Source organism: Salvelinus fontinalis, chromosome 9, assembly GCF_029448725.1.
Source record: "Salvelinus fontinalis isolate EN_2023a chromosome 9, ASM2944872v1, whole genome shotgun sequence".
Classification (NCBI taxonomy): Eukaryota; Metazoa; Chordata; class Actinopteri; order Salmoniformes; family Salmonidae; genus Salvelinus; species Salvelinus fontinalis.
Genome location: NC_074673.1, coordinates 37,918,079 through 37,942,095, shown reverse-complemented (window position 1 = coordinate 37,942,095; position 24,017 = coordinate 37,918,079). Strand labels below are relative to the sequence as shown.

Below are 24,017 nucleotides of genomic sequence, written 5' to 3'. Positions count from 1 at the left end.
ACAGCGTGGTCGGGCCATCACACACTGTAAATTCATAAATCATCAGGCCAGATTATGGAATTTATGACCGTTTTATTATTCATGATCTGCCTTTTATCTGGTTTTATATTTATTTCCAGCACCAAATGACCTGCTAGGGAGGGGGAGGGGGGCGCTGTCTCTTACCCAAGCTGTCCAGTCACATATGTCAACATGTGTGTATGTGACACTCACACGTGTTAACAGAGAAGTAAGCAAGGCCTCCCATCTGCACCTCAAGCCAAGGACTCCTCCCCCATCTCATCTGTCTCCTCTCTACTCCTGCACTCAGCCAGGATATGATATGTCATCCATCCCTTCCGTTATGTGATGTGTCATTCTTTTTTTATCACTCAATTCTGGTATTAGATGTCATGTGACAGATATATTCTGCATATCCTCCCTCCACTTAAGGAAACCAACCAACCCAGCATCATGTTCCACAGTACCCAAACTTGTCAGAATTGTTCCTGACTGCTGTAGTGATGGATGCTCAGAGAGACTCATAATAATAATTCATAACTGATTGGATTTATATCAAACTTTTAGAGGGCCTGGTTGTATAAAACAAATGGTCAATGCGCTTAAATAGAAACTCAACTCATTCACCACCAATGATTGGCAACTACTTGGGTTGTGCCAGAACACTCACCACACATCAGCTTATTTATTTTTCACCTTTATTGGTGGAGAGGTGAGGACTCGGAGTGAATATATGCAAATTACTGAGTGGTGTGGAGATTCTCACAAACACCTTTTCACTTAACTACTATCAAGCTTGGTTTTCTTAACATTATTTCAATTTAGTAGAGACAAGCCGATGGCTTAAATTAGTTTTTGTGTATACATGTGTGAGTGTGAGGAATATGTGTGTACAGTACATGCATGCTCTGATGTCTCCCAGTTCTCCACATCATCATGCTACAATGGCTCCTGGTGTCCAGTCATCCCAGCTGTGGCTGAACAGTGAACAGCCAAATGGAACTAAAGTGGAGCATGTGTCACAGGTCAATGCTGCTCTCCACCTCACAGCTGTCCACTGCCCATTGAAACAGGCCCAATGGCTGGCCGTAGACACAGCATTACACTTCTGGACTACAGAGCAGGGCAGAGCAGGCTCACTGACAGCTCCATTTATTAAGACCACTTAACCCAAGGAATCCTCAGTGATCCAAAACAAGAGTTTGATTATACTGAATGTTTATATTGTTGGAGAAATTGGCCCTCATTCTGTTGTGCTCCTTCCTATCACTTCACACACGTGTCCCTACAACTCAGACAACATCAGCTTAGAGTGGAAATATTCAACGATTAATTCATTGAGTGATATGTACAGCCATATTTCTACAGCCATTTAGAATGTGTGATTTCATGTGCATCGCTATGGTTCAACCGTGTCATATAATTTAAAAGGGGTAGCATTTCCTCTTCATTGTCAAATGAGGAGAATATAGAGTAATCACTGATTGACATATTGACTAACTATTCCCAATGGACTGTGGTGTGTGTAAGTGTGTGTGTGTGTGAGAGAAAGAGAGAGAGAGTAGAGAGAGAGTTGAGTGGATGAGAGGGGGAGACTAGTTGATTGGCAGACAGTAGTAATCACATGAGGAGAACATGAGCTGATCAAGGTGTGGCTGTGATGTGGTTGTAGTCCAACAACAGTGGGTGTCAGTTTGTAGGCTTGGTGCGCTATGAGGCTGTCAGAGACAAAGGCGCATGCAGGATACCTCTGCTGATATTACTGTCATCTGGACGCTGATGGTTCACGGCACGTTCTCCTCCCTTGTTTAACACTTCTCCTCAATGAACTTTAATAAAGACTATATTCCCCTGCTCTGTGCGTCTGAACTTCAAATAATGAAAAATATTGATCTGAGACTTTTTTTGTCAATATTACTCTCTGCCATGGGGAGGGGAGAGAGTCTGGTCTAGAGGTTGTTTGGTGTCTAGAAGATGAGAGCACCATCTAGTGGACAGATGATAAATTAAAGTTGTCAGTCATCTGTTGCCTTCACACCACACCCTCCACAATACTATACAATTTCACTGGTACATATATGGATAATATTCTAAATAAATTTTATCACCAGCACAGTTGCTAGCTTCATAATGCTATGGTGATCACATTAACCTTCTAGTAACAGGCATGTAGCAATTATTCTATCATCTGTGAACTAACTGCATGGGGCTGTCTTATATCTGAGAATGTGAGCGTGAGAGCATGCATGTGTGGTTGTGACAGTGCTTCTGTATATCTCACTATGTGTATCTTTATGAGTATCTATTGAATGCCCAATCAATGTTCCTCATGGACAGAGAGAACACTTTGCCATTGCCATCAGTGTGGGTGATGCATTGTATTTCTGCTGCTGCCACTGTGCTTTGTGTTTCCCGCCATCTCAAGGCCTCGGCGCCTGAACACAGCCTTGCCTTTTGTTCCCACCTCTCTCTCCATTCCCTCTGATCATCCAGTGCCCACACAACTCCCTTTGTCTTTCACTTCATGCCTCACTCCATGAAAAACACAAGCATGAAAATAACACATCTCTTTCACATACAGAAACAAATAATAAAACAAGTCACATCACTTCGTCAAAGGCTTAGTGTCCCAGTCTGTATAACTTGAATGTGCAAGGAGAATTTGGATTGCATGCAAAAAATGTGTATGCAAACCTGATCTAATGAAAATATCTTGCATAGTAAACAATTGCACTTATTGTTTCCTACTAGCACTGACTTTGCTGATAGGTGATAACTACGTTGACGAAAAATGTACTTACTATGACTGTGAAATGTGGTTGGCTCAAGTTGCTATCTTAAGATGAATGCACTAACTTTAAGTCACTCTGGATAAGAGTGTCTGCTAAATGACTGAAATGTAAATATATTGGTCTCTTGAGATTAAACTGACACAAATGTTAGTTCCTTGCACGTTAGCAGATACACTCTAGTTAGAGGAGTGAAAGTAGTATTCAAACATGATGCTCAGCTTTACCTAAACTTATTAGGCAAATGCATTACACTCAGAGCCATATATTTAGATATGTGGCTCTGATTACACTGTACCAATAACAATAGTCACATTACCTTTCAGCACAGTTATGTAGCTGGGCAAAACACATCTATCAAGTTTATGTTATGTAGCTTCATCACTAGTAGGTGGTGCAACTGTATAATTTTAGATCAGCTATGAGTCGATGAATCAGCTGCCATAATATGGTTTCCGGTGTTTCACAAATATGCTGGGAATAATCTACACTGATCAGAAATATAAACCCAAAAGTGCTGGTCCCATGTTTCATGAGCTGGAAAAAATCTTTCTTTTTAAATTCCAGGCACAAAAAAAGTTTTCTCTTAAATGTTGTGCACAAATTAGTTTACATCCCTGTTAGTGAAGATTTCTCCTTTGCTAACATAATCCATCCACCTGACAGGTGTGGCATATGAAGAAGCTGATTAAACAGCATGATCATGACACAGGTGCACCTTGCCCTGGAGACAATAAAAGGCCACTCTAAAATGTGCAGTTTCGTCACACAACACAATGACACAGATGTCTCAAGTTTTGAGGGAGCGTGCAATTGGCATGCTGACTGCAGGAATGTCTACCCGAGCTGTTGCCAGAGAATTTAATGTTAATTTCTCTACCATAAGCCAGTGACAATGTCCTTTTAAGAATTTGGCAGTAAGTCCAACCGGCTTCACAACTGCAGGCCACGTGTATGGCGTTATGTGGGCGAGCGGTTTGCATGAGGACTGCAGCACATCTCATGCCCAGGGCAAGACATTGCAATGTCCGTACTGTGAGATGCCTAAGACAGAGCTACAGGGAGACAGGACGGACAGCTGATCGTCCTCGCAGTGGCAGACCACATATAACAACACCTGGATCGGTACATCCGAACATCACACCTGCGGGACAGGTACAGGATGGCAACAACAACTGCCCGGGTTACACCAGGAACTCACAATCCCTGCATCAGTGCTCAGACTGTCCGCAATAGGCTGAGAGAGGCTGGAATAAAGGGTTGTAGGCCTGTTGTAAGGCAGGTCCTCACCAGACATCACCGGCAACAACATCGCCTATGGGCACAAACCCACCGTCGCTGGACCAGACAGGACTGGCAAAAAGTGTTCTTCACTGACGAGTCGCGGTTTTGTCTCACCAGGGGTGACGGTCGGATTCGCGTTTATCGTATAACTTGCAGGTGCCTTGGTGGAAGAGTGGGGTAACATCTCACAGCAAGAACTGGCAAATCTGGTGCAGTCCATGAGGAGGAGATGCACTGCAGTACTTAATGCAGCTGGTGGCCACACCAGATACTGACTGTTACTTTTGATTTTGACCCCCCTTTTGTTCATGGACACATTCTTCAATTTCTGTTAGTCAGATGTCTGTGGAACATGTTCATGTTCAACTGTCTCAGTTGTTGAATCTTTCCTTTCTCTAAATTTCCTGAAAATAAACGCAGTTGACAGAGAGAGGACGTTTCTTTTTTTGCTGAGTTTAGAAGGTGGAGACAGTACAGGTACATCAAATCTGGGACCTAGGGAATGAAAAACAGCTCTATCTTCAGGCCATCAGACTGTTAAATAGTCACCACTAGCCGGCCTCCGCCCAGTACCCTGCCATGAGCTTTAGTCAGTTAATTAATAGTCGGCTACTACCCTAGTACTCAACCCTACACCTTAGAGACTGCTGCCCTATGTAACGCTGGTCACTTTAATAATGTTTACATTCTGTTTCACTGCAAATCTATACTCTATAGCCACTCCTATCTGTCGTATCTTTAATCTGAGCCTAGAGGAAAGTCTTTGTCCTCAGGCCTGGAGGGAAGCCAATGTAATTCTGCTACCCAAGAGTGGTAAACGTTACTCGTTTTAACAGCAAACCAGCTTGCTGCCCACTCTTAGCAAACTGTTGGGAAAAAATGTGTTGTTTGACCAAATACAATGCTATTTCTCTTTAAACAAATTAAAATTAAAGTATTCAGACCCCTTGACTTTTTCCACATTTTGTTACGTTACAGCCTTATTTGTAATGAATGAAATCGTTTTTCCCCCTCATCAACACACAATACCCCATAATGAAAAAGCAAAAAGTTGGTAAATGTATAAAAAGAAAACTGAAATATCACATTTACATAAATATTCAGACCATTTACTCAGTACTTTTTTGAAGCACCTTTGGAAGCGATTACAGCCTTGAGTATTGAGGATGACGCTACAAGCTTGGTACACCTGTATTTAGGGAGTTTCTCCCATTCTTCTCTGCAGATCCTTTCAACCTCTGTCAGGTAGGATGGGGAGCGTCATTGCACAACTATTTTCAAGTCTCTGCAGAGATGTTCGATCGGGAAATTATGTAAAAATGTATCACTAGCCACTTTAAACAATGCCACTTAATATAATGTTTACATACCCTACATTACTCATCTCATATGTATATGTATATACTGTACTCTATATCATCTACTGCATCTTGCCATCTTTAGGTAATACATGTATCACTAGCCACTTTAAACTATGCCACTTTATGTTTACATACCCTACATTACTCATCTCATATGTATAGACTGTACCCTATACCATCTACTGCATCTTGCCTATGCCGTTCTGTACCATCACTCATTCATATATCTTTATGTACATATTCTTTATCCCTTTACACTTGTGTGTATAAGGTAGTAGTTGTGGAATTGTTAGGTTAGATTACTTGTTGGTTATTACTGGATTGTCGGAACTAGAAGCACAAGCATTTCGCTACACTCGCATTAACATCTGCTAACCATGTATATGTGACAAATAACATTTGATTTGGGTGCAAGTCTGGGCTTTGGCTGGTTCACTCAAGGACATTCAGAGACTTGTCCCGAAGCCACTTTTGCGTTGCCTTGGCTGTGTGTTTAGGGTCGTTGTCCTGTTGGAAGGTGAACCTTCGCCCCAGTCTGAGGTCCTAAGCGCTCTGGAGCAGGTTTTCGTCAAGGATCTCTCTGTACTTTGCGCCGTTCATTTTTCCCTCGATCCTGTCTAGTCTCCCAGTCCCTGCCGCTGAAAAACATTCCCACAGCATGATACTGCTACCACCATGCTTCACAGTAGGGATGGTACCAGGTTTCCTCCAGACGTGATGCTTGGCATTCAGGCCAAAGAGTTCAATCTTGGTTTCATCAGACCAAAGAATCTTGTTTCTCATGGTGTGTGATATATCAAAAAATGATTGAATCCATTTAGAATAAGGCTGTAACTTAACACAAACTTAGCACTGTATACACTATATTTACAAAAGTATGTGGATACCCATTCAAATTAGTGAATTCTGCTATTTCAGCCACACCCGATGCTGACAGATGTATAAAATTGAGCACACAGTCATGTGATCTCCATAGACAAACATTGGCAGTAGAATGGCCTTACTGAAAAGCTCAGTAACTTTCAACGTGGCACCGTCATAGGATGCCACCTTTCCAACAAGTATATTTGTCAAATGCCCCAATGCATAGTGCACACTGTAAAGTTTGGTGGAGGAGGAATAATGGTCTGGGGCTGTTTTTCATGGTTCAGACTCCATAGTTCTAGTGAAGGGAAATCTTAACTCTACAGCAAACAATGACATTCTAGATGATTCTGTGCTTACAACTTTGTGATATCAGTTAGGGGAAGGCCCTTTCCTTTTTTTTCTATCTTTTTTTATTAACAACAAATCAATACAGGGAGTGCATGTGGGAACACAAGTATATATGAATAATAAACAATGGACAATTGGGCTAGGGGGTACAATATCACATTACACAAGGACCTTAAGGGACATACATACACTTATAATTGTAACAGCTTTTTTGTTAGTAGAGTATTTAATTGTCTTAAAATATAGTTCAATTTCTTTTTGTAAGGTAAGAAAATGCATTTTTTGGTTTGTAAATTTACATTTGTGAATCTGAAATCTGGCCAAAAGAATAATGAAATTAATTACATAAAAATGTTTCAGCTTATTTCTATCATATGTAAAGAATCCAAGCAGTACATCTCTCCACAATAGTGTAAGATCTTCATAAATGTGTTCAATTATAAATCTACTAATGTCTTGCCACAGTTTTCTTACATGAATACAATTCCAAAAAGGTACAAGACTGTTTCTTGGTGGTCATTACAAAAGGAGCAATTTGAGTTGATGTTTTTCTTAAACTTCTTCGTATAGTGGTTGGCAGGATAATATTTATGAATAATTTTAAAGGAAACGTCCTTAATTTTGTTAACAAGTAGGTATGTGTGTGGCAGCATCCTAACTTTTTCCCAACAGATATTATCAATACATCCATTCCAATAAGGTATAGAAACAACATCCTGCTGAAACAAGGTTCGTATCGCTCTGTTGTTGAATGGACCAAAAGAGAAACAAATCTTTCCTACTGATGAGTCACCAGGGTCAACGGAAGGTAGGCTCAAGGGTCAACGGAAGGTAGGGTCAGGTCTTGACATATTCCTGAATAATAAAGCAACACCTGAGGGAATGGCATCTAAAACAATTGCAAAATCTTTAGGTGTTAGAGGGACCTTGTAAAGTGATAAGAATTCCTTATAACTGAGTAAAAGACCCTCTGCATTTACCAGTTGGCTCACCAATAGGATATTATTTCAGATATACCAATATTCTAAAAACAAATAAGTATTTTTATACAATATATCCTGATAATTCCATATATAATATCTGTGTGGAGAAAAATGATGCTTATAAATTAAGGACCATGACAAGAAAACTTGCAGATGAAAAGCAGAAAGTTTCACTCAAACTTTGTCAATATTATAATTGCAAACCAACATGAAGTTAAGGCAACCAAAAGTAGAGAAGACATGATGAGGAATAAAATTACACATAGAAGTGGGTCTTCTTAGAAATTGATTTATCCAATTGATCTTAAAAGTATTATTTAAGGTAGTAAAGTCCAGAAAATTCAGCCCACCATTCTCATAAGTGTTCATTACAACAGTTTTCCTAATGTAATGGGTACGGTTTCTCCGCAGAAAGTTGAAAAGCATCTGGTCTATCTCCTTGCTTATTTTACAGTCAAGATATAAAGATAGAGCGCCATATCTTAGTCTAGAGATACCTTCGGCCTTGGTTATTAGGACTCTACCTTTTAAAGATAAGTCCCTTTGTAGCCATTGATTTAACTTCTTCTGTTTTTTTTTTAATAAGAGAGTTAAAACTTTGTAAGAATCTAGACTTCTGATCCTTTGTAATGGTTATGCCTAAATATGCAAGTTCTTCTTTTACTGGAATACCATAATAGGAAGGTGTCACACAATCTTTGACAGCCATGAGTTCACATTTAATAATGTTAAGATATAGACCAGACGCTTTGGAAAAGGATTGTATCACATTGATCGATATGGGAATGTGGTTAGCATCTTTCAGAAAAAGTGTAGTATCTTCAGCCAGCTGGCTTATAATACTTTCTTTACCAGCTATGGAAATAACTTGTACAGGACTATTATTTAAATAATTTGTAAGAAGTTGGGTGATTAATAAAAACAGGTACGGAGAGATAGGACAACCTTGCCTAATTCCTCTCTTAGCTCAAATCTAGGTGAGGTGCCATATTTCAATTTGATAAAGCTGTTACCATTTGTATAGAGAGTCTTAATAGCCTTACAGAAAAAATCCCCAAAGCCACGTCTCTCAAGGGAGTGGAAGAGGAACTGATGCTCTACTGTGTCAAATGCTTTATAAAAATCTAAAAATAATATGAAGCTATCCTCGGTTATTAGGTCTGAGTAGTCAAGTATGTCTAATACTAGTCTGACATTGTTAGAAATATGTCTGTTCCTCATAAAGCCAGACTGTGTTTCATCAATGATTGCATCCAGGACTTCTTTAATTATTTTTGCAAGTAGTAAGGCTAATATCTTATAGTCATTCTTAAGAAGACAAATTGGATGCCAGTTATTGATGAGCAGCACTTTTGTTTTAGGCTTGGGTATCAGTGTTATTTACCCCTGACTCATTGTAGGAGAGAGAACATTGTTGTTATTATCTCTAAAAAAGACTTCAAATAGGAAGGGAGCTACTCGTTCAGAAAATGATTTGTCAAATTCTATTGTAATTCCATCAACACCTGGTGATTTATTGTTCTTTAGATGTTTGATAGACTCTATAATCTCTTCAACTTTGATGGGTTCATCACACTGTTTAGATTCTATATCACTGATAGAGTGAACATTATTCAGTGAGTTAAAAAAACATATCTGTGGATTACTGACAGTACGTAGGGCTATACAATTTTCTGTAAAAATTGCTACAGTATTTAGCGATTCATTTTTGGTCATCTGTAATAACACCAGCAATGTTTAATTTATGGATAGTGTTATTTTTAGAGTGAAATTTATCAAGTCTAAAGAAATAGGATGAATTCTGTTCTCCCTCCTCAATCCATTTTTTCCTAGATCTAATAAAGGCTCCTTCTGCTTTTCATCTATATATATTATCCAGTTTATTTTGTAACTCAATTAGTTCCATCTTCTCCTCCCCAGAGAGGCCGGCTGGGAACCTCTGAGAAAGGGAAGTTATCTTAATGATCACCTTTTCCTCCTCAGCTCTTCTGGTCTTAGCAAGATTACTACCATATTTTCTAAGGTATTTGGACACCTCAAATTTAAAGACCTCCCAGTTCTTGCAATAAGATTTTTCTTCACAAGCCCTTTCCCAAAAGTGTGAAAGCAGATCTTTAACCTCAAACTTAACTATATCATTATTTAATAATGAGCTATTTAGCTTCCAGTAGGATGCTCTACCAAGGTTAGTATCAGGGCTAAATATTTTGATATCAATGTAAATGGCCCTATGGTCTGTGAGGGGAGTAGTACAAATATTTGTAGTAGCACACTCACTATCAATACATTTGGATATAAGCCAAAAATATATTCTGGATTGTCTGGAACCTGTTTTGTTACTCCAAGTGAATGATCTGTCGGCCGGAAACATCTCTCTCCATATATCAGTAAGATCAAACTTTTCCATAAAAAGTATTAAACCCAAATTCTGATTGATTAATGCACTTGTGGCTGAATGGAAGCAAATCCCTGCAACAATGTTCCAACATCTAGTGAAAACTCTTCCCAGAAGAGTGGAGGCTGTTATAGCAGCAAAGTGGGGGACCTACTCCATATTAATGCACATACCTTTGGTCATGTAGTGTATATCTATATTCCATTTCTGACATTGCTCATTCTAATATTTCTTAATTCCTTTCTTTTTATTTGGGGGATTTGCATGTATTGTTTTGTATTGCTCTGTTGAGTTAGGAACATAAGCATTTCGGCTCTGCCCATAATAACATCTGCAAAATTATTGTACGAACCAATGAAATGTGATTTGTCTTCAGCCGGTCTTCTGCAAAAGGGCTGTAACGTCGATATATGGCGTGTTGACACCAGTGTAATGAAACAGGCAGGGAGCGGGTCTCGAACCCTCGACCTTCTAGCCCAAAGTCCGGCGCGCTATCGACTGTGCCGCAAAAGCATGCTCAAGCGGCAGAGTCGATTTCCGCGCTTATAAACCCAGGGTCGTTACACTATAAAAAGATGTGTTTCAATTCAACATTTTTGAATTATTATTTGTCGCTGATATGACAGAAAATCAGCTCCTTATACCGCAAGCGATTAATGTTTGTTCAGACTAAGCGTCCGGGGCTCTTAGCAAAACTCCCCAGTACAGAAGATGCCTTCATTCCAATGAATGTTATGTGTATTGGAACTGAGTCATGATCAAGGGCTCGCTCCTTCTGCTCCTCGGATACAAAAAAAACTAAATAAATCCACTTCTTGTTATCCTCACTGACGCAACCTTATCCAGATAACGCCACCCTCACTCCAACTAAAAAATAAGTCAGAGCAAGGCTTTACATATTCCACAACCACTTCTCTTATTTCCCCTGTTGTTCGCCACTGCAGTCCATTCCTTTTCACTCTTAACAGTCTACTCCACTCGATGCGCCATCAGTTTCAAACAAAACATCCGCCTCCGCCATCTTCATTTCCGTACGTTCCGTAGTACACATTGTCTTCTTTTGATGACATCATCACTGGGACTTTCCGGATGCGTTGGGATTGTCGTGTAAAAAGTTATTTTAAAATAGGATTACTCTAGGTAATATATCACCGCGGGGAAGAAGAATATAGATCACAGGAAACCATGAAGGAGGGTAAAGATCGACATGACACCGAATGGTTAAAATATTAAAACTCTCCGTTGTCAATAGGGACAGATATTCATAAACAGAATGTCAACAACGCGGCCTCTCCTTGGTATGAAGCGAGTCACCGAGGTAACCTGTTCGGAACCGCCCGGAAACAGGCTATCACCAGTAGCGAGCAAACAACAGCAAGAGGTCCTGACAGTGGACGAATTTGCGGTCCTTGAAAACAAGCAAGAAGAACTGAATTGCGCTAAACGCAAAGTAGAACAGGTTTTCCAGGTAGCTTTCACAATTATCGGCCTTTTGGACCACACTGGAGCCCACAGTAGTACAGCATCAAGGCAGATATGGCTTAAACTCAAGGGAAAGAGAGACGACGTGTCGAAGGCAAAGGTAAACATTGACTGTGATTAATGAAATGACTTTGAGGCCCATTCTTCAAGTATTTTATTTATTTTTGTCAGTTATGCAGTTCAATAGCAAAGACCTTTCATTGGTAGAGCAAAGGTCCATCCTTAAATGTTATGTGTTGGTAATAAAATAAGAGGTACCTGATTGGAATAGGTATGATATGACCAATGTAAAAATGCTGATATGAAAGTTGTTTGACTTTCATATAATATAAGGCTTTGTGTAATCTGCTTTCTAGCTAACTGTACAGATTATATTAGTAAAGATTATAAAACTAGTCCATCTAGGTGCCAGGTTTACAACATCATTACATAAGATCCCGACTACATGATGGGTGTCAATGACACTTTTGCTTTCAAGTTCAGCACTGATTTCCCGTTCATTCTACTACTCTAAAAACAGCAGTCATAACATATTTTACACTTCCGTATCTTGAGTTTCCCTTTGCCAACATTGTGAAGTGGGCAGATGAAGTTCAATGTACAGGTCACCGGATTGGGTAATATTATATTACTATTGGTGCCACCGATGTGAAATGGCTAGCTAGTTAGCGGTGGTGCGCGCTAATAGCGTTTCAATCGGTGACGTCACTCGCTTTGAGACCTTGAAGTAGTGGTTCCCCTTGCTCTGCAAGGGCTGCGGCTTTTGTGGAGCGATGGGTAACGATGTTTCGAGGGTGACTGTTGTTGATGTGTGCAGAGGGTCCCTGGTTCGCGCCCGGGTCGGGGCGAGGGGATGGACTAAAGTTAAACTGTTACACCAGTAAACTTGGAATCCCCTTCCACCCCATTGAGAACACAGAAAACGGAAGCCCCAACATATTTATGCCTTGCCCCGTAATTTTTTCTGCTTGGTGTGCGTAGTCATCAGGAAACCATGTGCACTCTATGGAGAGGAGACACACGTATGCATTGTGACAGCCAGGGCATCTCAAACTTGAGGCTGATTCATCAAATATTTCAGGAAACTGTTGAGATTTCCTCATTGGGTTTCAGTTGATTTCTTACAACTTCCCATCTTCCACTTTTCAATCTTACCAATTTACAGTCAATGTGATGATGACAGAGTTGACTGAGAGTTGTTATTGAAGATGATGAGTGAAGTTTTCTTGGGCAGGCGGAGAGGGGGTATTCCTAAGCACTACTATTAGTTTCAAAAGCTTAGAACATGGACCTTCTCATGTGAAATTATTTAATGTAGTCTAGATCCCCATCCATGGTGCTTTATGAACTAGGTGTGTTGCCTACACCTGTGTAAGTTGATGTTGGACAACTCATTTTTTGTTGTTGGCATGTCTACTTCTCTAACTGGTGTTGACTCTATGTTGTTGCAGGAGTACCTGAAAGGTCTCTGTGACCCAGAGCTGCAGCAGGTGGAGCGCTACCCTGTGGACATCCACTGCATCTTTGCCGGTGCCCGGGGTTTGTTCCTGGATCGGCTGCTGCGGGACACCAGCGCTGAGGTTGTGGTGCTGGAGCCGGGACGATTGCGCCTGCTGGGCTGCGTTGAGTCTGTCGTCATGGCACAGAGCCGCGTGCAGCAGTTTGTTGCTCTCTTCCAAGAGAAGCGGAGCCTGCCCGGAGACAGGGAGCAGACCGTCAAACGCACCTTCAAGACGTTTGTGGAGGAGCGGGACGATAAGTACGCCATGGAGCTGCTCTTGCTACCCAGTGCCCTGAAGGAGGAGCTGCTAGGTCTTGCCCAGAGCCCCACTCAGCCTGGTGGGGTTATAGACGTGGACCAGGATCGCTCCCAAAGCAGCACCCCTGTCACTGACCTCTCCAACCGCATCGTGGACACCAGCTTTGAGGAGAAGGCGGCTGGGGCTCCAGCCGGGGCCGAAGTGGGGTTGCTGAATGGCATCCGACCCTCCCACAAGCGGCGTTCGTCAGAGAGCGAGCTGAGGGACACCAAGAGGCAGTTTTCCCTAGAGAGGAGGGGTGAGTCGATTGAGAAAGAGTGCCACACTGTAACCAGTGACAGCCGAGCTAAGAATCCATCCAAGGCCAACATGGGGCTTATGGTGCTGGACTCCACTGATAGTGCAGAGGACCGGGAAGCTGTGACCCCAGAGACCAACCTGCGGTGCCTGGTGAACTTCTTCAGGACTATGGGCTACCAGCAGGAGGTGGTGGAGAGGGTGGTGAGGGAGACGGGCCAGACAGAGGACACCTTCCTGCTGCTGGAGCGCATTGTGGAGGAGAGCCAGAGAACAGAGGGGCAGCGAGGTGGGGCGTCCTCAACCCACAACCCTGAGTCTTCATCTTCCTCCTCCGCTACTTTCTCCAGGGATAAGGACAGAGGGCCAGATAGAATGCCAAACAGAGCCCTGGATGTAAAGTCCAAGGAGAACATTAAGCCACTCAGCAGCAATGCTGTGGGCCAGAGGGGACAGTGTAGCAGCATGCTGCAGACAGTGACACTAAAGAGGAGCAGCACTGGTCAGGGGGCTGCTTACAATATCATCACCATTGAGGATGACGAGGACAGTTCCGACACTATGACTGGCGTTAAGGCCAGGACGGCAGAGCAACTGGATCCTCCATCGGGGTCCAGGATGGACTACCTTTCCCGGGGAGGGGCTCAGACCATGGGGCCGATGGGGCCGGTACATGTGGAGAGTGTGACGGCACTGCGGAGCACACCACAGTGCCCAGCCCAGCCAGCAGGCACAAGGCCAGGCTGCTCCTACCAGACCCTGTCAGCCAGGGTCCCTCCACCCCGCACAGAGCCCCCTCCACCACCCCTGACTGCCACGACGCGCTTCCATGAGTCCCTAAGAACCCCCTACACCCTGACCCTACAGAATGAGCCTGGACACCCTGACCTCCGCCACATCATCATCGACGGCAGCAACGTGGCCATGGCGTGAGTAATCCCCCCTCATACTGTACCCACACACATTTTGTCATCATCAGATAAGACTTTGTCTGGACCACCTGTGTGTAGGCCTACGTGAGCTTTGGTGTGTGAGTGAAAGCAAGAGTGTAACCCTCAGTCAGGACTTTCTCATGGGTAACATTATAAATGCTCATAGCTGAGAGCTCTTCCAGTAACCCACTGTAAATGTATGTGTGTATATATATGAGTAGATAGGCCTAGCACATGGCTGCAGTGGGGGGCGTCTTAGTGGCTTTCCAGATGGGAAAACCTTTCTCTGACTATGAAATAAGTAATAGTAATGGGCAATTCCACGGTAGCGGAATTGCGCTGAGACTCAAATATTTCACTTAAAATATATGCCAAACAAAAACCATTGGTTTCAAAGTTTAACCAACCATACAACTCTCTGCACAATGACTACTTTGAACAATTTACACTGAACATTTTACAAAAACACATTTATTTAATGAGCTCTGCCCCTAAATAAGACCAAATTTGGTTGGTCCAGACCAGACCAAATCTGAACAAATCAAGACATCTAAGTTTCACAACTTTGGACATCAAAGTACAGCTCAGTAGAGTACCGTACAGAACAGTACAGTGGATTATAGTACAATAATGTAGATTACAGTACAATACAGTAATTATAGTGTGCTTTACTGTGTACTGAACTATACTCTACTTTTCTTTACTGACTGATCTCTACTGTACTGTACTGAACAATACGCTGATATTATTTTACTGTGCTGTAATGTACTTAAGCAATAATACATGAGGCCATGTGCTATGACATTTTTATCATGGCTGTGACGTGGCCATATCCTAACTAGAGGTCGACCGATTATGATTTTTCAACGCCAATACCGATTATTGGAGGACCAAAAAAAAGCCGATACCGATTAATCAGACGATTTAAAAAAAAATGTTTTAATGTATTTTTAATAATGACAATTACAACAATACTGAACAAACACTTATTTTAACTTAATATAATAAATCAATAAAATCAATTTAGCCTCAAATAAATAATGAAACATGTTCAATTTGGTTTAAATAATACAAAAACAAAGTGTTGGAGAAGAAAGTAAAAGTGCAATATGTGCCATGTAAAAAAGCTAACGTTTAAGTTCCTTGCTCAGAACATGAGAACATATGAAAGCTGGTGGTTCCTTTTAACATGAGTCTTCAATATTCCCAGGTAAGAAGTTTTAGGTTGTAGTTATTATAGGAATTATAGGACTATTTCTCTCTATACGATTTGTATTTCATATACCTTTGACTATTGGATGTTCTTATAGGCACTTTAGTATTGCCAGTGTAACAGTATAGCTTCCGTCCCTCTCCTCGCTCCTACCTGGGCTCGAACCAGTAACACATCGACAACAGCCAACCTCGAAGCAGCGTTACCCATCGCTCCACAAAAGCCTCGGCAAGAGGAGCAACTACTCCAAGTCTCAGAGCGAGTGACGTTTGAAACGCTATTAGCGCGCACCCCGCTAATTAGCTAGCCATTTCACATCGGTTACACCAGCCTAATCTCGGGAGTTGATAGGCTTGAAGTCATAAACAGCGCAATAGCTGCTGGCAAACGCACGAAAGTGCTGTTTGAATAAATGCTTACGAGCCTGCTGCTGCCTACCATCGCTCAGTCAGACTACTCTATCAAATCATAGACTTAATTATAACATAATAACACACAGAAATATGAGCCTTTGGTCATTAAAATGGTCTAATCCGGAAACTATCATCTCGAAAACAAAACGTTTATTCTTTCAGTGAAATACGGAACCGTTCCGTATTTTATCTAACGGATGGCATCCCTAAGTCTAAATATTGCTGTTACATTGTACAACCTTCAATGTTATGTCATAATTATGTACAATTCTGGCAAATTAATTACAGCCTTTGTTAGGAATAAATGGACTTCACACAGTTCGCAATGAGCCAGGCAGCCCAAACTGCTGCATATACCTTTAATGATTGCACGGAACGCAAGAGAGGTGACACAATTTCCCTAATTATAAGAAGTTCATGTTAGCAGGCAATATTAACTAAATATGCAGGTTTAAAAATATATATACTTGTGTATTGATTTTAAAGAAAGGCATTGATTTTTATGGTAGGTACATTGGTGCAACGACCGTGGTTTTTTCGCAAATGCGCTTGTTAAATCATCACCGTTTGTCGAAGTAGGCGCATCGATTGTATGCAACGCAGGACACGCTAGATAAACTAGTAATATCATCAACCATGTGAGGGTAACTAGTGATTATGTTAAGATTTATTGTTTTTTATAAGATAAGTTTCATGCTAGCTAGCAACTTACCTTGGCTTCTTGCTGCCCTCGCGTAACAGGTAATCAGCCTACCATGCAGGCTCCTCGTGGAGTGCAATGTAAGGCAGGTGGTTAGAGCGTTGGACTAGTAACCGGAAGATTGCAAAAACGAAGGTAAAAATCTGTCGTTCTGCCCCTGAACAAGGCAGTTAACCCACCGTTCCTAGGCCGTCATTGAAAATAAAAATGTGTTCTTAACTGACTTCCCTAGTTAAATAAAGGTGTTAAAAAAATATATATATATTAAATCGGTGTCCAAAAATACCGATTACTGATTGTTATGAAATCTTGAAATCGGCCCTAATTAACCTGTTTGGGCTAGGGGGCAGCATTTTCACGTTTTGATGAAAAGCGTGCCCAGAGTAAACTGCCTGCTACTCAGTCCCAGTTGCTAATATATGCATAGTATTAGTCGATTTGCATAGAAAACACTCTGACGTTTCTAAACCTGTTTGAATGATGTCTGTGAGTATAACAGAACTCATATGGCAGGCAAAAACCTGAGAAAAATCCAACCAGGAAGAGGGAAATCTGAGGTTTGTAGTTTTTCAACTCTTTGCCTATCTTTGCAGTGTCTATGGGGTCAAATTCCACTTCCTACGGCTTCCACTAGATGTCAACAGTCTTTAGAACCTTGTTTGATGCTTCTACTGTGAAGTGGGGGTGAATGAGAGGGGATTGAGTAAGGTCTCTCCCAGAGTGCCATGAGCTGGCCATGAGCTGACCATGCGTGTTCACGTGAGAGTTAGCTTGAATTCCATTGCATTTCTGAAGACAAAGGAATTCTCCGGTTGGAACATTATTGAAGATTTATGATAAAAACATCCTAAAGATTGATTCTATACTTCGTTTGACATGTTTCTACGAACTGTAATATGACTTTTTTGACTTTTCGTCTGAACTAACGCATTGAGCATTTGGATTACTGTGCTAATGGATTACTGGGCTAAACAAAAAGGAGGTATTTGGACATAAATGATGGATGTTATTGAACAAATCAAACATTTATTGTGGAACTGAGATTCCTGGGAGTGCATTCTGATGAAGATCATCAAAGGTAAGTGAATATTTATAATGCTATTTCTGACTTATGTTGATTCCGCAACATGGCGGGTATATGTTTGGCTTGTTTTGGTCTCTGAGCGCCGTACTCAGATTATTGCATGGGTTGCTTTTTCCGTAAAGCTTTTTTGAAATCTGACAAAGCGGTTGCATTAACCTGTCTAGGACAGGGGTTCCTCTAGCGCCACTCCTCCCACATTCCACTGAAAAGGCAGAGCGCGGAATTCAAAAAAAAAAAATGTTTTCAATATTTAACTTTCACACATTAACAAGTCCAACACAGCTAATGAAAGATACAGATCGTGTGAATCCAGCCAACATGTCCTATTTTTAAAATGTTTTACAGGGAAGACACAATATGTAAATCTATTAGCTAAACACCTTAGCAAAAGACACCATTTTTCTTTGTCCACCAACACCACTAGCTATCACCAATTCGGCCAAATAAAGATATTGATAGCCACTAACCAAGAAAAAACCTCATCAGATGACAGTCTGATAACATATTTATGGTATAGGATAGGTTTTGTTAGAAAAATGTGCATATTTCAGGTAGAAATCATAGTTAACAATTGCACCCACAATGACAACTCGACTAGAATAAATACATAGAGCAACGTGTATTACCTAATTACTAATCATAAAACATTTCGTAAAAATACACAGCATACACTAATCGAAAGACACAGATCCTGTGAATACAGACAATATTTCAGATTTTCTAAGTGTCTTACAGCGAAAACACAATAAATCGTTATATTAGCATACCACATGTGCAAACATTACCAGAGCATTGATTCTAGCCAAAGAGAGCGATAACGTCAACATCGCCAAAATATATTAATTTTTTCACTAACCTTCTCAGAATTCTTCAGATGACACTCCTGTAACATCATATTACAACATACATATAGAGTTTGTTCGAAAATGTGCATATTTAGCCACCAAAATCATGGTTAGACAATGACAAAAGTAGCCCAGCTGGTCAGAAAATGTCATGCGCCATATTAGACAGTGATCTAGTCTTATACATAAATACTCATAAACTGGACAAAAAAATATAGGGTGGACAGCGATTGATAGACAATTTAATTCTTAATACAATCGCGGAATTACATTTTTTAAATTATCCTTACTTTTCAATACAGGTTGCGCCAAGCGAAGCTACATCTAACAAAATGGCGGCATAAGCGATTAACATTTTTCGACAGAAACACGATTTATCATAATAAATTGTTCTTACAGCAGTTCTTCCATCAGAATCTTGGGCAATGAATCCTTTCTTGGGTCTAATCGTCTTTTGGTCGAAAGCTGTCCTCTTGCCATGTGGAAATGCCCACTGCGTTCGGCATGAACTGGAAACGTGCCCAGAGGTTCAAAGTGTCTCAGAAAGAAATGCGTCAAAATCGCACTAAACGGATATAAATTGCTATAAAATGGTTTAAATTAACTACCTTATGATGTTTTTAACACCTATAACGAGTAAAAACATGACCAGAGAAATATTACTGGCTAAAGTAAAGCTTGGAAAAAGAGCAGGTCCGTGTCCACCTTGCATCAGGCGCAGCTGGAAAAGAGACACTACCTACACGTTGTTCTGTTTTATAGAGGCTCTGATTGCGCAATCGACTCCATTCAAAGCGTCATCACGTAATGACATCCAGGGGAAGACGTAAGCAGTGTTTGTATCCTCATAGCGTTCACAGGGACCTTTAAACTGACTCCAGATCAGGGGCCAAGATGTCTGAAATCTGACTCCATGTCAGGGAAAGTGCTGTAGAATGAGTTCTGTTCCACTCAGAGACAAAATTTCAACGGCTATAGAAACTAGAGAGTGTTTTCTATCCAATAATAATAATAATATGCATATTGTACGAGCAAGAATTGAGTAGGAAGCCGTTTAAAAATTACACGATTTCCAGAAAAAGTGACAACAGCACCGCCTATCCTAATGAGGTTTAAGGAGAAGTATATCTATAATTCTCTGCATAATACTTGTATCTTTTATCAAAGTTTATTATGAGTATTTCTGTAAATTGATGTGGCTCTGTGCAAATTCACGGGATGTTTTGGAGGCAAAGCCAAATGTAAACTGAGGTTTTTGGATATAAATATGAACTTGATCGAACAAAACATACATGTATTGTGTAACATGTTGTCTCGGGAGTGTCATCTGATGAAGAATATCAAAGGTTAGTGATTAATTTTATCTCTATTTCTGCTTTTTGTGACACCTCTCTTTGGTTGGAAAATGGCTGTATGCTTTCTGTGACTAGTTGCTGACCTAACATAATGATATGTTCTGCTTTCGCCGAAAAGACTTTTTGAAATCGGACACTGTGGTTGGATTAACGAGAAGTTTATCTTTAAATTGGTGTCTAATACTTGTATGTTTGAGAAATTTGAATTATGAGATTTCTGTTGATTGAATTTGGCACCCTGCAATTTCATTGGCTGTTGGCGAGGGGTTCCCCGTTCCCAGACAGGTTAATCGGCCATTCCGATTAATCGGTCGACCTCTAATCCTAACACTGGTTGTCAAGTGCAATTTTAGGCGTTCTCTAGTTATTAATTCTATTCGTATTGACTGCCATGTAAAGCAAAACTACCCAAGCGCTGGTTGCAGGTTCCTATGGCAAAAAAAAGTTGCTATGGAGGCCCCCCCCACCCCAGGAACATACAGAGAACTCAAATGTGTATTTAGGGCTGGATTGGGAAGGTGTGAAACGTATCAACGAGAGAAAAAAGCCAATCAATCTTATCGTACAAGTTCTCTTCATTTTATGAGCTATCACTCAGAGACAATTATACCAGCAATAAACTGATTAATTTATTGAATGGAACTATATCAATGCATTTGAATCATGAAGGTCATATGATGGAAAGTCAAAACATTTTAAAAGATTCACGTTTGTTCTACAAGAGGAAATCTTAGCACTTCTCACACATCACATAAGCCTCAACAAAACATATAGAAAACCCAGCAGATACCCTCCCATCCGACCCCACCCCATACCTGCCCATATGGGGAGATGTTCATAATAAAGCCCCACAGTGGACATGTCATAATACCCATAAAACCTTGCGGTCAAACAGGGAAATGATTCCAACCGTTTTTGCCACCATAACATTTTTCCCATAGGGGATTTTAGAAACACTTAAAATAAGGGCTGTGTTTTGTCTAGGTTTGCCCTGGTGTGATGTTTTGATAACTGTGTAAATCTTGGACACGGTGACTTTTAATATATTGGGCTCTATTTATTCTCAGATTCGAAAATGCTAATTAGAAATTAAAGTAGACAATCAGCTAATTAGCATTTTATTTTGGGGGGTAAGTACAGGCAAATATATTGATAAGTCACCTTGTCCAAGGCCTCTTAAGTGGCGCAGTGGTCTAAGGCACGGCATCGCAGTGCTTGAGGTGTCACTACAATTGGCCCAGTGTTGTCCGGGTTAGCAGAGGGTTTGGCCGGGGGGCTTTACTTGGCTCATCGCGCTCTAGTGACTCCTTGTGGCGGTCTGGGAACCTGCAGGCTGACATCGGTTGTCAGTTGTGTTAAGAAGTGGGTGTTAAGGTGAGTGTTAAGAAGCGCGTAAGGGGGGGCTCATGTTTCGGAGGACGCATGACTCGACCTTCGCCTCTCCCGAGCCCGTTGGGGAGTTGCAGTGATGAGATTGGATCACAATTGGATATCACGAAATAAGGGGAGAAAAGGGGCTACCCCCCCCCCAAAAAGTCTGCTTGTCCAAGAGAGATTTACAAGGTTATTAAAACGTCACGCCAGTAAGACAACCATTATTTAAAAAATCCCCTGTGGAAAAACATCTCCCTGTTTGACCGCTAGGGTATTATAGTAAAAAACACTATAACATACTGTGTTACTCTATAGCAGGGGTGTCAAACTCATTCCACGGAGGGCCTTGTGTCTGCAGGTTTTTGGTTTTTCCTTTCAATAAAGCCCTAGACAACCAGGTGTGGGGAGTTCCTAACTAATTAGTGATGTTAATTCATCAATCAAGTACAAGGGAGGAACGAAAACCCGCAGACACTCGGCCCTCCGTGGAATGAGTTTGACACCTGTGCTCTATAGTGATAGCACCTGGGAGGAAATGTAATTGTCTGATTTCTCTGACCTGATGGGAGATCAAAGCAGTGGTGGTGCGGGTGTTCTGGGCTGGAGATCATGTGGCGGGCTTTGCACTGTATATTGCTTTTGTTCAGTAGGTGAGGGGGATCCAATCAGTTTAGATGCCATGAAAAAAATTAAATAGTAGGCTATAGGCTACTCCAGTGATATGAAATAATCTATACACTTTTATGCAAACCTTCAGAACTTGAAATAACTTGAAATAACTTTTGGTTTTCAAGGTAAAGTGAAATTATACAATGTATCACTTGTGCACTCTGAAGTGGAAATAACAATGTTGTCTAACAACATCATCAAATCAAGTTTATTTTATATAGCCCTTCGTACATCAGCTAATATCTTGAAGTGCTGTACAGAAACCCAGCCTAAAACCCCAAACAGCAAGCAATGCAGGTGTAGAAGCACGGTGGCTAGGAAAAACTCCCTAGAAAGGCCAAAACCTAGGAAGAAACCTAGAGAGGAACCAGGCTATGAGGGGTGGCCAGTCCTCTTCTGGCTGTGCCGGGTGGAGATTATAACAGAACATGGCCAAGATGTTCAAATGTTCATAAATGACCAGCATGGTCAAATAATAATCAGGAGTAAATGTCAGTTGGCTTTTCATAGCCGATCATTAAGAGTATCTCTACCGCTCCTGCGGTCTCTAGAGAGTTGAAAACAGTAGGTCTGGGACAGGTAGCACGTCCGTTGGACAGGTCAGGGTTCCATAGCCGCAGGCAAAACAGTTGAAACTGGAACAGCAGCAAGGCCAGGTGGACTGGGGACAGCAAGGAGTCATCATGCCCTGTAGTCCTGACACATGGTCCTAGGGCTCAGGTCCTCCGAGAGAGAGAGAGAAGGAGAGAATTAGAGAGAGCATACTTAACTTCACACAGGACACCGGATAAGACAGGAGAAGTACTCCAGATATAACCAACTGACCCTAGCCCCCCGACACATAAACTATTGCAGCATAAATACTGGAGGCTGAGACAGGAGGGGTCAGGAGACACTGTGGCCCCATCCGATGATACCCCCGGACAGGGCCAAACAGGAAGGATATAACCCCACCCACTTTGCCAAAGCACAGCCCCCACACCACTAGAGGGATGTCTTCAACCACCAACTTACCATCCTGAGACAAGGCAGAGTATAGCCCACAAAGATCTCCACCACAGCACAAACCAAGGGGGGGCGCCAACCCAGACAGGAAGATCACGTCAGTAACTCAACCCACTCAAGTGACGCACCCCTCCTAGGGACGGCATGAAAGAGCACCAGTAAGCCAGTGACTCAGCCCCTGTAATAGGGTTAGAGGCAGAGAATCCCAGTGGAGAGAGGGGAACCGGCCAGGCAGAGACAGCAAGGGTGGTTCGTTGCTCCAGAGCCTTTCCGTTCACCTTCACACTCCTGGGCCAGACTACACTCAATCATATGACCTACTGAAGAGATAAGTCTTCAGTAAAGACTTAAAGGTTGAGACCGAGTCTGCGTCTCTCACATGGGTAGGCAGACTATTCCATAAAAATGGAGATCTATAGGAGAAAGCCCTGCCTCCAGCTGTTTGCTTAGAAATTCTAGGAACAATTAGGAGGCCTGCATCTTGTGACCGTAGCGTACGTGTAGGTATGTACGGCAGGACCAACTCTGAAAGATAGGTAGGAGCAAGCCCATGTAACGCTTTATAGGTTAACAGTAAAACTTTGAAATCAGCCCTTGTCTTAACAGGAAGCCAGTGTATGGAAGCTAGCACTGGAGTAATATGATCAAATTTCTTGGTTCTAGTCAGGATTCTAGCAGCCGTATTTAGCACTAACTGAAGTTTATTTAGTGCTTTATCCGGGTAGCCGGAAAGTAGAGCATTGCAGTAGTCTAACCTAGAAGTGACAAAAGCATGGATTAATTTTTCATCATTTTTGGACAGAACATTTCTGATTTCTGCAATGTTACGTAGATGGAAAAAAGCTGTCCTTGAAACAGTCT

General features: G+C 41.5%; 1 protein-coding gene across 1 annotated transcript in view; it reads left to right on the top strand.

The window, feature by feature from the left end:
* The first annotated feature begins 11,072 nt into the window (after nucleotides 1–11,072).
* The window catches only part of LOC129862544 (NEDD4-binding protein 1-like), a 40,485-nt gene continuing 27,540 nt past the window's right edge, over nucleotides 11,073–24,017 (top strand). Inside the window, exons 1-2 of the mRNA XM_055934314.1 lie at nucleotides 11,073–11,609; nucleotides 12,961–14,495. Coding sequence (XP_055790289.1) covers nucleotides 11,301–11,609; nucleotides 12,961–14,495 — 1,844 coding nt within the window. The 5' untranslated portion in view covers nucleotides 11,073–11,300. The remainder of the gene's footprint in view (nucleotides 11,610–12,960; nucleotides 14,496–24,017) is intronic.